Source organism: Hirundo rustica, chromosome 1, assembly GCF_015227805.2.
Source record: "Hirundo rustica isolate bHirRus1 chromosome 1, bHirRus1.pri.v3, whole genome shotgun sequence".
In the NCBI taxonomy this organism is placed as follows: domain Eukaryota; kingdom Metazoa; phylum Chordata; class Aves; order Passeriformes; family Hirundinidae; genus Hirundo; species Hirundo rustica.
This window is the reverse complement of record NC_053450.1, coordinates 103598021-103612037: the sequence shown is the minus strand read 5'-3', so window position 1 is coordinate 103612037 and position 14017 is coordinate 103598021. Positions and strand designations below refer to the sequence as shown.

At 44.9% G+C, this 14017-nt stretch overlaps 1 protein-coding gene across 7 annotated transcripts in view; it reads left to right on the top strand.

Moving 5' to 3' along the window:
• The window catches only part of LOC120754006 (cytochrome c oxidase assembly factor 1 homolog), a 52424-nt gene extending 42983 nt beyond the window's left edge, over nucleotides 1-9441 (top strand). For 2 of the 7 annotated variants that reach the window (XM_058421308.1, XM_058421310.1), the window contains exons 3-6: nucleotides 1436-1538; nucleotides 4497-4648; nucleotides 6505-6581; nucleotides 9096-9439. In XM_058421308.1, the coding sequence (XP_058277291.1) occupies nucleotides 1445-1538; nucleotides 4497-4648; nucleotides 6505-6581; nucleotides 9096-9192 (420 nt within the window). In that variant the 5' untranslated portion in view covers nucleotides 1436-1444 and the 3' untranslated portion in view covers nucleotides 9193-9439. Of the gene's footprint in view, nucleotides 1-1020; nucleotides 1162-1287; nucleotides 1342-1435; nucleotides 1539-4496; nucleotides 4649-6504; nucleotides 6582-9095 lie in introns of those variants that run through there. The other 5 variants (XM_040067077.2, XM_040067087.2, XM_040067058.2 and 2 more) reach the window with 4 other exon arrangements.
• Nucleotides 9442-14017: the final 4576 nt, after the last annotated feature.

Genomic DNA, 14017 nt, shown 5'->3' with positions numbered 1-14017 from the left:
GCAATTCCTGACCCTGCACAGGACGCCCCAAGAATCACGTTAGGTGCCCAAGAGCATTGTCCATACTCTTCTTGAACTCAGAGAGGCTTGGTACTGGCACCACTTCCTTGGGAGGCTGTTTCCCACAGTTTAGAGTATGCAAGTGTCAGTGTGAGGGCGTGTCAGCAGAGCGGTGAGCAGAGAGAGGCTGCCCACGTCACCCTGACCTGGCCACAATGGGAGGTTCTGGCACTTGTCTCTCCACCCTTGCTGAACTGTGGTTGTCAGCCAAACAATACCTGACTAACACATACCTGAGGGATGCTAGAGATGGTTTCCACAGCAGGGCTAAAACAGCCTTGCCCAGGTCACATTTCTGTAACTGGTTTGGGCCTTGGTTTATTAATCAATTCTCACTGAGCATAGAACTTAAGCCACACTGTCGTGTGACAAGTATTGGGGTGTGAAGCCTTTGAGATTAGAAGTCCCATACAGCTCCCCCAATTATTCATATGCCTATGTGCCCATTGAAAAAAAAAAAAAAAAAAGGCTTTTTGCTATTTTTTTTTAATTGCTGTCAAGACCATTCCTCCCTCCCATCCCAGTTCCAAGAGTATCAAAAGGAGAAGCCAATACTCAGATGCTCGTTCAAGTCTCATCCTGCTACAGCCTGAAGCAAAGTGCTACACCCCCACTGACAACTCAGCTTGACTCCTACTAACCTGCTGTGGGCACGAGCATTAGCTCAGGCTCTTCAGTTCCCCTCTTACCCAAACTATGGAAGGGTTTCTTATTCTGCTAGGTCATGCATTCAAATGTCAAAATTTTGACTCATTAAAAGGACAAGTTTAGGCGGGGGGCAGGGGGGTTGGTACAAGGAAGGAAGAAAAACAGCTTGCAAGAGACTTCCTGTTTATCCACAGCTTGGGAAAAAAATTGACACAACAGAATACATGCACCCTGGCTCCATTATCTTTGCTGGCACAGTGCTGGCTTGGCTCTGTCCCTAACCGCTCAAGGCCAGATCCATCCCTGCTGCGAGTGTGTTTACTTTAGAGGAGTTTACTCGAGAGAGAAATCCGGCCCCCGGAGCCTGAATGCTCGCAGTGTGCGAGCAAACACACGGGCACCAGGAGCCCCCACCACAATGCCACGGCGCTGGCCCCTGGCCACACCAGGGAGGTCATTTTCTTCTCGGCAATTAGCAAAGTGGTGGCATCACTAAAAGAAGTTGAATAAACACATTCAACCCAGCTGGGTTCCCAGTTTGCTCTGTTCTCACCACTCTTCCTTCTGGGCGCACAGTGAGGCCCCAGCAAGCAAGAGCTCGAAGCCTGTGCACTGTGCTTTCATTCAGGCCTGGTTGGAAAGGGCTTTTAGGAAAAAGGGGGGGTGGGGGGCAGTAACCCTTTGGCTTTCTTCTTTCACAACAACTGTCTTCTCTTTTTCTTTTCAGGGAGGAAAAATGCCAGCTTCTCTAAGAAAACTGCAGCAAATAGCTGTTTTCATGGGACTGTTCAGTGGCGGGGGTTGCATCGTGATGTATAATCTTATGCAAAGTAAGTCTTGGTGTTATTAGCAACCTTATTTCTCCTCTGCCCCTTTCACTGGCTTTTAGGTAGTGGCGAAAATAGCAGCATGCGAGTTGTGAAAAGCAGATAAGTTAAGGAAAGTGTGGCTGAGCTTCTGGGTTATGCCTCTGTGTGCTCCACTTTTTTCATCCCCAGGGCTTTTGCTCTCCCAAGTGCTGCTGTGTGCATTTCCAGAGGTGCATATTGCATAGGGAGCAGGCTGTTGTGATCAGAAGCAAGTCTGGTTTTGGGGGATTTCCTGAGGGTGATGGTGAAGTGAAAGCTTCACCTGCAATAATGCAGGTTTCATTTCTTAGCTGAGATTTTGTAACTGGGCAGTGAAAGAGGACCATCTGTGAGAAGGTGTTAGAGTTCAGCAGTTTTATCTGTAAATTTCTGTGTGGTGCTGGCACTTAAACACAGCACATCTGTGAAGTGCTAAGAAATCATGAGTTTGTCCTGAATGAAGTAGAGATAAGAGCAGTCAGCACTGAGAAGACCAGGATAAAGAGAAAAGCTAGACAGGTGCTGTTGCTGTTTATACACGTCTCTAGTTGCTATGTGTCTTTGGCCAAGAATCCACATTACTAGTCCAAATTATAGATGTTTATTTTTTCTGAAACTGCTTTTAGATATTTAGCATAAGAGTAGAAATAAGCTTTGCCTCTCTCTCAGGGGGTGCCATAGGCCTCTTGGCCCTATGCCTCTCCCTTGTTGGTGCTATCAAATGCTATTGCTTTTCACCTACCCTGATACCAGAGGATGCTGCCAGAAAAAAGTGTAGCCAAGCCTGTTCCTCAAGCCCTCAGATAAGCTCTGAAACCTCCCCTTCATTTTACACATATTAATAACAAATCAGACAGGGCTGGAAAGAAGACTTTAATTTTAGGCCGCTTATGCCCCCAAGCTCTGGAGTACATGACAGAAATATGATCTTTATGCTTTAAAATATTGAATCTGGCTTTAACAAGGACATTAGCATTTTTTTAAATTTTCAGCTTCAGCACTGTTATCTAGAAATCTCGTGGGGTAGTCACCCCCTGTGCTACACAGCAAGCCTGCGGGCTGGTTCCCCACATGTGCAGTCAAGCAGTACATTGCAGTGGCTACTTCTTGGCTCTCTTGCAATTTCAGTGGCCACTGAGCATCTGCCTGGTAACTCAGCCAGGCTGCTGAAAGAACACTTTCTGCAGCCAAGTGTGTCCTCCTCTATCCTCTAAACAGATGTAGGAGCCACATATAGAACCTTCCTCCCTTAGCTCATGCCTGGGACTATCCCAATGCCTTCTGCCCAGTGCACAGAACTGGCCCATACATGGACTAGGAGTGAGTGGCCTTAAAGGTGGGAGCAGTGGGAGAGGATCCCTTCCCTTCCCTTCCCTTCCCTTCCCTTCCCTTCCCTTCCCTTCCCTTCCCTTCCCTTCCCTTCCCTTCCCTTCCCTTCCCTTCCCTTCCCTTCCCTTCCCTTCCCTTCCCTTCCCTTCCTTCCCTTCCCTTCCCCCAGGCTGAAGGGAAGTTTGCATGCACATGGTCTCTGTGCAAGCTTGTACAAATATTCAGGTAATCCTATTTCTACTTACTCTCATCACCTCCACACCCTTCTTATGGAAGCAGTCTGCTCAGCCAACTCCAGCACGCTTTCAGCTCCCTTACCAAAAGATGTGGGGACAAATGGATTACTTGTGCATTTAATGTCTAATGCATGAGATACTAACAAGGAACAGCTGACAAGGAGAACCAGGAATCCATTTCTCCTCCAACCTGCAGGATGAACACAGCTTAATTTTCACATGGTCTGGGTGACTGTTTGCCATGATTTTTAGTTACTAAAGGGTAGGCATGCTGCAACCCCTTTGGTTGGAGCTCCTTAGGATGCGCCAGGGGACACAGGAGGACCAACACAGGTGACAGCTTAGAAAAGCTGCTTCTATGCCAACTGGATGCTGCCTGCTCACAGGGGATGCCTCTAATTAGGGAGATGGGGCAGCATCCTTCTGCCTCATGCTCCAAGATTAATACTGACAGGCAAGAGACTGTGAAATAAACCTTACAACTTGTTTTAAACTCTTTGAAAGGTGAGGGCAAAGTTGCCAGAGTAGGATTTAATGACTACACACTCTTAGCTTAACTCCACCCTTCTTGATGTCAAAAGAGTTAAGCTGATCTAGAAACCCCAGCAAGACAGCCTTGAAACTGTTAATAAGCTAATCTGTGTCTCCATAAGGAGGGTCAGGAAGTCTCCAGCTCCTCAGCTGTGCCCTGTCCATTGGTGACCACGGTACAGCATTCCACAGCCATACCGAACAGCCAGTCGCTGATAAATAGGAGTTTGCCGTGACTGTACTCCGTGTGCCGACTCTGCAGCATCCATCTACAGTGCTGTTGTGTCTGCTTGACCAGTAACTTGAGTGGTGCTTCTTAGTGCCTCCCTTCTAGGGCATCTGTCAGCAGAGTTGTAGCTCCATGGCTGCCACTTGGGAAGCTATACCAAGACCACAGCAGTTCCACAGCAGAAGCTCTTCCCCTCTCAAAGTCTGCAAAATACTTTCCATTCTTAAAGTATTTTATTCTCCATTCTATTCTCTAATCGAAAAATAGAACTTTTATCAGAACATTTCAGGTATTCATCCTTGTACCTTTTTTCCCCTTCCTTTTAGATAACCTACAAATGCATTGAAAGTGGGGAGTCACAGCTGTAAACTGAGCTGTATGTCAGAATGGAACAGGCTATGTTCAGAGCCCTCTTCACTTAAATGAGCTGAATAACATTTGCTTCTCTGATGTAAGGGTGTGTTTCCTCCTTTAGCCAAATTTCTCCTAATTAATAGTTTTGGACTGTATTTTCAGGGAGGGTGTGTTAGTCTGAAGAAAATGTCTTTTTCTTTTTTTAAGCTTATGTTTTGACTTTAGGTGAACAGTCTTGACTACCCTGTTTCTCTCACCTAGAAAGTTTTGCCAGGACCCAGTATTACCAGCAAGCTTTGGAGCAATTGAACAGCAATCCTGATGCCCTGGAAGCCTTGGGTGCCCCCCCTCTTAAGGTCCACAACATCCACCTGACGGATTGGAGCAATCGCGTGGACACGGAAAGAGCACGGGTAATGCTGGGCAGGTGGTGTCACAGGGTGGCTTCCCAAGGTATCAGCTGACTAGAGATCAGCCCAGGGGATTTTCAGCTGGCCATGAGTCACCTGGGGGCACAGGAAGGAAGAAGGATGGAATACCACTTGATCTGAAAGAGGAATGGATTTCCAGAGAATAAATCTACTAGCCTAGAAACAGGAAGAGCAGCATCTCCATGTTGTGCTGGATGGGCCCATCGCAGACTGCCAAGGAACCTCTCAAGACAGTCAGCCCCCCTCATATTGTAAGCCACAAAATCATTTTCAGAGGTGCATCAGGTCTGGCTTTAAAATAGCACCTGCCTTCGTTTACCCCCCAGATATGTCCCATGCTAGTTTTTGAGCTTTATTCAGAGCAGTTTTACAGCCTCTTACAGGCTATGCTGTGGTACAGCATAAATGGTATGGTTTTTAAAAGCACCACTAAGTTTGTGTCATTGACAACACCTGCCCAGCCTGAGACTGAGCATGAGGGTTACTCAGTGACTGGAGAATGCTGTGCTGGGTGCTGAAGTATTGACAAGGTTGCCTTGTATAAGCCAAGGGCTGGGCCCAGGCAAACCTTGCAAACACAATTCCACTTCCACTTGGCATTAATGCCTCAAGAGTACTTTCCATTGGTGTTTTTACCCCTTAATCCAGGACTGGCTGCCCTTCCCTTGTTTCTCTAGTAACACCAAGTGCTCCTAGCAACCTCTCCAGGTCCTTCACTAGGGTAACTCATCATATTGGAATAATTTTGTTTTTACTGGTGAGTAGTTATGAATGCCAGGGACCAAGCAAGGACATTAAGGAATGAGTCAGATGGTACAATGGAGTGTGGCTATCAGGATAAGATTAAAAAAAGCCCCAATCTTTAACCAGCTCACATAAAATTACTTCAGCCAGGCTGCACTTACTTGATACCCTGGACCAAAACATTTCCCGTGTTAGAGATTCCACCAGGGAACACATCTAAGTAAAAAAATGGTGTAAAACTCCACACAATATTCTGACTGAAAAGAAGATAACCTTTCCCACGGGTATTTTCCTATGCGACTGTTTAAGAATGCTGGTCGCTTGGGTGACTCAGGGTGAAGTCAAACCCTGCCTTCTACTGACCTCACCCAAGACACAAATCACCAACTTTCTTCTCTACTTTTTCATGCTCCTAAGTATTCATGTTCTCATGAAATAAACTGGTTAATCATCATTATACCGCAAGTCGATTTACTGACTTCACAACATTCCCAGCTCCTGGGTCTGTTGGGGAACACCTGGCATTTTCTCTGTGATTGCATCACCACCAACAAATGCTTCACCTGAAACATTTCTTTTATTCAGACATTAGACCCAGTACAAATGGCCATGGTTGCTGCTGCAGCTCCAGCTTAGTTTTTTAAGCAGAGAAGTGATAAAATCTGTGACACTGAAAAAAAAAGAATCATTGCTGCAGTGTGTGTTAAGGGTCTGATATGCAGAGGGTCTCAACCTACAGGCTTGTAATGGTTATGGGAAGCTCTGATAGTTCAGGTCACCTCTGGAAGACCATGCATTCCGGTAAGGAAAGGTGTTTGCTCATAAATATTTCAGGGACCCAGTGGTTTTCCCTGGGGGCTGCAGCTGTAACACAGTACATTCTTTCGGCAGAGAGAGACTAATGCATGGCAGAGCAGACAAGTATGTCTGCTTGTGTAGCCACACAGGTGTTAGAATAGCAGAGTCCAACTCTAAAATACAGAAGAAAAAAAAAATTACAGTGTTTAAAAGGTGTGAGCTCTTTGACTAGAAGGAGTAAATGTCTGTTCTATAATATGCTTTTCTGAATCTTTAATGTGCTTTTACATTTGTAGATAAAGTTACCAGTCTCTGGAACAAAATCGGCAGGCTACCTCTATATTAACTCGGAGATGGACCACTCCCGTCAGTGGTGCGTACTGGGGGAGGTAACAGGAGAAATGGGAAAGAAGTGGAAGGAGTAAGGAGTAGAGCATGATACTTGCTTTAGTCATCCGTGTTGCTGAGGTCATGCACACAGATCAAGCAGAAACTCCTGTCTGAAGGTCTTGTGAAAGGTTATTATTTTCATTAGGACAAAAATGTAAGTTAGTTGAGAAATATTTTGAATCCATCTCTCTGAATGTGAATAGAAGAGCAACATGAGCCATTCCTTCGTGTTAAGTGTGTTCAGCACACTGCAACTCGGTACATAAACAAATACCGTGAGCCAAAGTAAAGTATTGTCCCCTCTCAGCCTGCTCCCACAGAGGTGCAGAGGCTGTTGAGCAGCAGTCCTAACTCCAGTCTGGTATTATGGATTGCAGTAAGGGAATCACACATTATATCACAGCTGTGCAAAGTAAGCTAAAAATACAGGATTTGTTAAGCTATTGAAGCGTGGTCCATATGGTAAAAAAAATGTGCTAGAACAGAGACAGTATAATAGAAGAATACTCTGATACCATATCATATAGATGTGACTTTACATTTTTGTAGTACTGAAGCCTGAAAACCTCCTTTTGTCAACAGGAAACTGGTTTCTGGAACTGAGCAAAGAATTACTACATGAACTCAAAAGTTTTACTAGATGCCAACCTCTTGTTAGGTACTTCTCTTAGCTCTGTTTAGAAACCAAAAGCTACAAAACTTTTACTCAGCTGCCACCAGCCATATGGTTATGATTTCTATTCATATCTATTCCAATATTTCTATTATGAATAACTTACTGGCATGACTTACTGGCTTTCCCATCTGAATAAATATGGGAAGGAAGGTGTAAAAGGATGTGAGAAAGGTGCTAGGCTGGGACTTGAGAAACTCAGTACTGGACCTGGCCTCCTCCCTAATGACCAGGGATAACCCCAGAGTTCCCCAGCCCCATTTCTTGCACACCTCACTTCCCTGGTGCCTGAGCTCTGATCTCCTCACCCCTCCTTAGCCCCTCCTCACCGACAGTTCCCTGTTATTACTGACTCACAGTGACTGTAAGGATGACTGAAGATTGCAAAATGTTAAACTACAGCAGTGCATACACACCTCTCAGAGTTTTGTTTTAAAGTGAGCTCTTTGTACATTTCTGCAAACCTAAGGAAAAAAAAGGCATCTGCTTGTAAAAGGATTTGTGGCATATAAATCTGTCAGACTCCACCAAATCCACCCATGTGCAGGGTCCTGTGCACGCGGGGCTGAGACAGCACTTGGTGCCCTTGCATCCCGCTGGGGAGCTAACGGTAAAATGGCTGGGAGTAAGGAGCAGGTAAGCATCCTGATGGGATGCTGCGGAGTGTGTGTGTGCTTTTCCAGGGGAGGTCAGGGCAGCTCTCACACTGATACAGACAGAGCTAAATGCTATCAGGAGTTGAGTGCTCTGTGCAAGAGTAGCTGAGGCACCAAAACCACTGAAATGCATCTGACTCTGAGTGTGCAGACTGTCCATAGTGGTTTAGTTATTTTATTAAAGAGAAGACAACTGAAAAAGAAAATTTGGAGTCTGTGAGCTTGTTTGGTCCAGGAGGAATTGGTATTCACCCAGAGGCAGGCAGTAACAGGGATGGGGAGGGTGCCCAGAGGCAAGGGCAGCCAAGGCACTGCAAAATTATTCTTGCCTGCCCTGAAGGGACTAAGACAAGGGCTGAGCCCCCAGGGCCACACTATGGGGAATGAGCAGGTCCCCTCCAAGCCCGGTTGCTTGGCCTGGGTTGGGGGTGGGAGCAGAGGGCTGCTGAGCAGAGCTCTACTGCAGACCCATTGCACAGGGGTGCAGCAGCCTAATTACCTGATTGTATGTACTCAGCACTGACTCCAGCAAAAGCAGAGCTGGGGCAGTGCCAGGAGCTTTTGGAAAAAATCCTATTTTAGTACCCCAAAATAATAGTCCTTTCCAGCTGGAAAAGCAGCATGAGTAGTTTCTCAGAAGTGGGTTTGGAGCAGAGCTTAGAGGAAGGAAAAGACTCCCCCTCAGTCTCCAACAAATGCAATTTTCCTTCTTTGAGTAACCACTGTCGTACCCTGTCAGGTTTTCAGGAGTCACATTGAGCGATCACACAGTGTTCAAACTCTTCCAAGCCAGAATAATTCCTTAGCAACACTGTCTGGCTCCAAGGCTGGAGAGGAGTGGAGCAAGGAATGCACCCGCAGGATGGAGAAGATAAAAGGCACTGGGTCGGGAGAGGAATGTCCTAGGAAGAGCTGGCAGGTTCTTATTTGAATTGCAACAAATAGGAACATGCATACCAGACCCTTAAATCCAGGCTGTGCTATGATATTGGGGAGAATAGCTTTCAGAAGCTGGCGTTCATAAACCAGGTTTTAAAACACTTCAGAGAATTCTTAAAAGCAATGGATGTGTGGAATGATTTGTTTCTGTGTGCCAGCTGTTTCTACACTGACTTTACCATGTTAAAAGTGATTGCTACAAGTTAAAAATCTTTGGTTTTTTGGTCAGCTGGTGCCTTCAGGATGTCACCTTGAAACTGCGGGATGGTCGGAATATTCCCATTTACCACTCTCCGGTGGAAAGCATTGGTGTGCAAGAAGGCTAAAAATCAGGGACAGCTGCATCTCCGCCTCCCATTGAGCCAAAGGAGCCATTAATCGATTGCATCCTGCTGTGTCTGTGAATGTACACAGTTGTCACAAGTGACAGCTTCACTTAAGCGGGTGCTCTCGACAATTTTCTCTCTAAGATTGACCTCATCGTTGTTGTAATTGTAATTTCTTTCTTTTGCTGGTTTATTCATGTGTTTAACAGAAGCCTAAAATAAATACCTTGCAAAAGAGTTGCTGTTGGCAGAGAAGTCATGTGTTATGCCCTTTGTATGCTGATACTAGGAATTTGAAATAAATAAACAGCCAGGAAACTGAGCTTTGTTTTACAGTGGCAAACCAAAGTCAGGACAAGTCAGCTTCTCAAAGCTTTGAGCAGCCTTGCTGCCTCAGTTTCCCCCCATTTCTCAACAAAGTCTTGCCTGAATCAGGAAGGATGAAGGAGCAAAGGTGAAGCTCAGCAGCAGCACTCTCAACTCCACTTACCAGGTAGATTTGCACCCTCACAATTATTACAAAGCTCATGAGATAGCTGAAGCCACTCATCTTAACTTAGGAATTCCAGGAAAAGACTTGCACCTCCCACTGAGGGTTACTCAGAAGAAGCCACTGCTCCACACCAGCACTGCCTGACGTGTTCGGGAGAGGACATTTAGGGAGAAAAACACTCAGAAGGATGCAGAAAAGGTGGAGGCACTGCCATAGTTTCCTCTGACTACCATGAGAGATTTTGACTGTGCCATCAGGTAGAGAATTGCCCATCACCAAGCAAGTTGAGGAATAAGCAAAACACCCCAAATGAACAAAAACCCCCCACCCAAACCCAAACAATTTCCACTCCCACCCCAAACTACCCATGCGAAAAATTGCAAAGCCTAAGGCACAGTCTGAGGCACAGAAAAAATATAAGTAACTGTAGCAGGAAGTAACGTGGGAGGCCTTAAGAACAACCAGACAAAAGTGTGTTTTGAATTCACTGTAAGAGAGATGCTTAATCAAGCTGCAGCTAGGAATAGCCCAGAGCTCATACCACTCCATTCCCTGTCCCTCACCCCTCCATGTCTGCCAAATTTGAGTCCAAGAAATCCACCAAGGACAGACACTGGAAAGCTTTTCAAGAGCCATGAGTGTTAGATAGAGAAGGGAGAGCTAGAGCAAAGAATTTTAAGAAAACAGTGAACATTTTCTTGTTCAACAATAACCTAGCAAACTGGGCAAGGTGGCTTTTGAACAAACATGAAAAGCAAATGCCTAATTAGAAAGGAGATACTAAAGGGCCACAGCAAAGGCATCTTGGATAAACAATTTTAGAATGAAACAATACACGTGTGCTTTAGTTTGAACTTCACAAAGCTGTCAGGATGAACAGCACTTGTGAGACCTGATCCAACCCACATGAAAGCCGAGCATACCAAGGAGAGGATTAAAATTAATCAAAAAAAGACAGCATTGCCAAGCTTTAAGATTGAAATTGCTGTTTACTGGTTTCACAAAACAAAATACAAACCAAAGCAGATTTCATGTGATATGAAAACATTAGCACTAGGCAAGAACAACACCTCAGGGATGTGGAGATCTGCTGGCCACCTGGTGCTTCACAGCTTGATCAACTAGCTTTTGGTCACCGAAGAAGTTTGGTGGGAAATCAAACAGCTGACAAGAAAAAGCCAAATCAACCACTTCCCATCCATCAATTACCACTTCCTTGGCTGCAGCTTTGATTTGTTGCTAATCTGCAAAGACACCATGGCTGTGGAGAGGAGCCCCAGCCTGTTCAGTCCCTCCCTGCGTCTGCACTGGGAGCATCTGGCACACATTGCTGTTCATCTGCCTTTTGTCACCTCTGTGTGCTCCTTAAGCCTGCACCTGCAGTGGCTGCAAAGTGCTCAATCGTACAAGAGATCTGGCCGCAGCCATCCCAGCGTACAGCACAGCACTTGCTCACCACCTCCCTGTCCCTTGAGCTGGCATGCACAAAGCCCCATGCTGGCCTCAAAGCTGCTGCACCACAACACCACTGCCTGGCCTGGCTCCAACCCTGGCTTTTCCAGGCCTGGAGGAGTTCTCCCCACACAAACTTTACATGTAACACTGCAGATTTTATTACCTTACTTGGGGGAAGCCGAGCTTGCAGTGACTCCATCTCTCATTTTCTCCCCTGAGCACCCCTTTAACTTTGAAGGCTCTCAGGCACCTCAACCAAAGCATTGGCTCCCCAGAGCTGTGAGAATGGGCAGTATCATCATACCATACCAATGGTTCTCCTAATCAAATCTTAAAACCCAGAGAAGAAAGAAAGCACTGGGTGGAGCTGGAAGCTAGCAAATCAATAGAAGGGACAAGACTAAAATCACAATTAATTCCCAACCTTTGTTTTACTACCTAAGAGCCAGCAAACACAGAATTTCTTTGCCTCATGACCTCAGAAGTTACTTCCTTTCAATGTCTGAGCTCTTTTAGGATGCACATATTCAAAAGGAGAAAAAAGCATCAGACTGGTGTTTTCAGTGCCAAGCAGCTTTGGCCATGTGGCTTCCATTAAATACATCACAGCCCAAGGCGGTTGCTTTCACAGAGGACGCAGGTGCAGCAGGATCAGCCAAGGGAGCTGGAACATGCCAGGAATACAGGGAGAGCAAAGGTCTCAGAACCACCAGCAGCTGCTGAAAGCCCAAATAACTTCAAAAGGGCACCTGGGCACCAATCTTACGGTCTTTTCTTCCAAGGAACACTGGAGCAAGATTAGGTTCTCTTTAACTTCATCATGTCACTGGAACACTGGGGTTTGTTTTGTTTGTTTGTTTGTTTTGTTTGTTTGTTTTTTTAAGAAAATCTTTATTTTTTGAGAAAAGACCCTGGATCCCACAAAACACTTAAGGCTGAGAGGAACTTTGGGAGATCATCTAGTCCAAGTGCTTCACTCTCACCAGAGTCAGCTTGAACAGACTGCCTGAAAGCATGTCCAGTCAGCTTTTAAAGATCACCAAGAATGGAGACTCCACAGCCTCTGGACAAGCTGTACCAGCATTCAACCATTATCACAGTAAAAAACCAAAAACCCCCCAAACAAACAAACAAACAAAACCCCCCAAAAACCAAAAACAACCCTCAAAAAAAGAAACCCCAACTTTTTCTAATATTTAAACAGATTTCTGTGTGTTTGAGGGTATGCTGTCTCTTGTTTTGATACTGGATGCCACCAAGACAAATCCATCTCCATTATCTTTACTCTGCCCCCACACTGATCCCTCCCCAAGCCTTCTCCAGATCCAGGTCTCTCAGCTTCATTACCAGGTGCTACAGTCCTTTAACCATCTTTACCATGTTCAGTATGAATTAAAAAAAAAAAAAAAAAAAAAAATCTAATTGGCTTGAAAATTTGTGCAGTTCCTTTGCCAGTTGTTGGTGTGGTTAAAACAAATATCATCTTCATGACCTTTTGCTGGATTGTTTCTTATTCTCTAGTTTGAATTTAATCATTTTTGCCAGGCAGTAACCACCCTCACGGAAACTACAAATGTGGCAGACTTGGTGTTCAGGGCATGAATTGAATTTACAGCTGAGGAACAGCAGATACTGTTCAGCACTATTACAACACTTGCAGCTCTTTGAGTTAGAGTTGATGGGCACACAGGGACTGTGTAAAGCTAGATGTTTTGAAAGCACTACCTTCAGAAAGGCAAAGTGGGCTGACATATTCCCTTTGGAGTGTGTTTCTCCAAGGAGTGATAAAATTTTGTCCAAGTTATGGGCCACTCAGTTCACTTCCTATTTTGGGCAGATGTCTTGCATTGCACAGGGAACACAAGTTATTTGGATTCATCTCCCATTTAAAAATGAGGATGCATCCAGTTCTTTCCTGCCATTTGCTGCATCTTTCCTGCCTGTCAAAGACACATAATTTCACTGAGTTTTCCACAAAATTTATTACAAAGCTTCCTGCAGCAGGGCCTGGGCAGTCCTGTAATATCAGGAACAATGTAGACCTGCCTGCTCTTGGTGTTACTTTGGAAGATATATCCCACCTGGCCAAATGCCTTTGGTTCATTTTAAGTAGCACTAATTGTATAAAAATACTAGACGAATGTAATTTCTTGACCATTCTAAGGCAGTTTCTATTAATTTGCTTTCCTGGAAGATTTAGGAGCAAAGGGCCTTCATTCAGTAACTTCTGAGAAACAATTTTTGCCTCTCTTTGCTTGGTAAGGCCCACAAGACCCTCCATCCAGCAGCCAGACCAGCTGGATCTCACAAGGTGCTACTGGAAACTGGCAGATGGTGATATCCCGGCAGCTCAGGAGATTTCTCTGTGAGGATTAGTTAAAAAACACCTGTGTAATTCAGTCAGTATGCTGGCATTACAAATTAATTGAAGAGATGGGGTACACTGATTTCAATGCATCACCAGCTTAGCTGCGATTCTACTTGTACAAGCAAGCAAAGACTCAATGTAATTACATTCTCTGTGTTTACAGGAGAAAAGATAATCCCTTCAAGTAGTTCCCTTTCCTCTCCTAATTTTGCAGTAATGACTCTGGTCCTATATGCTCTGCTTCACTTCGATGAATCCTAACCTTTTCTTAATTAGGAGAGATTTTTATCACATCCATCTGTCCTTTTTTTTTTTTTTTTTTTCCCCCCTCCTGACTGTATTTTTTAATCCAAATAACAACTTAATTCAACATCTGTACAGTGAAGAACTCCACAGTGGAAGCCTATAGTTTTAGTATGGAAAAGACTTTTGATGCATTTTATATTTGCTGCACATATTGAATGAATGTGTCATTCAGAAAACTAAAATATCAGTAATCCAGCTAATGG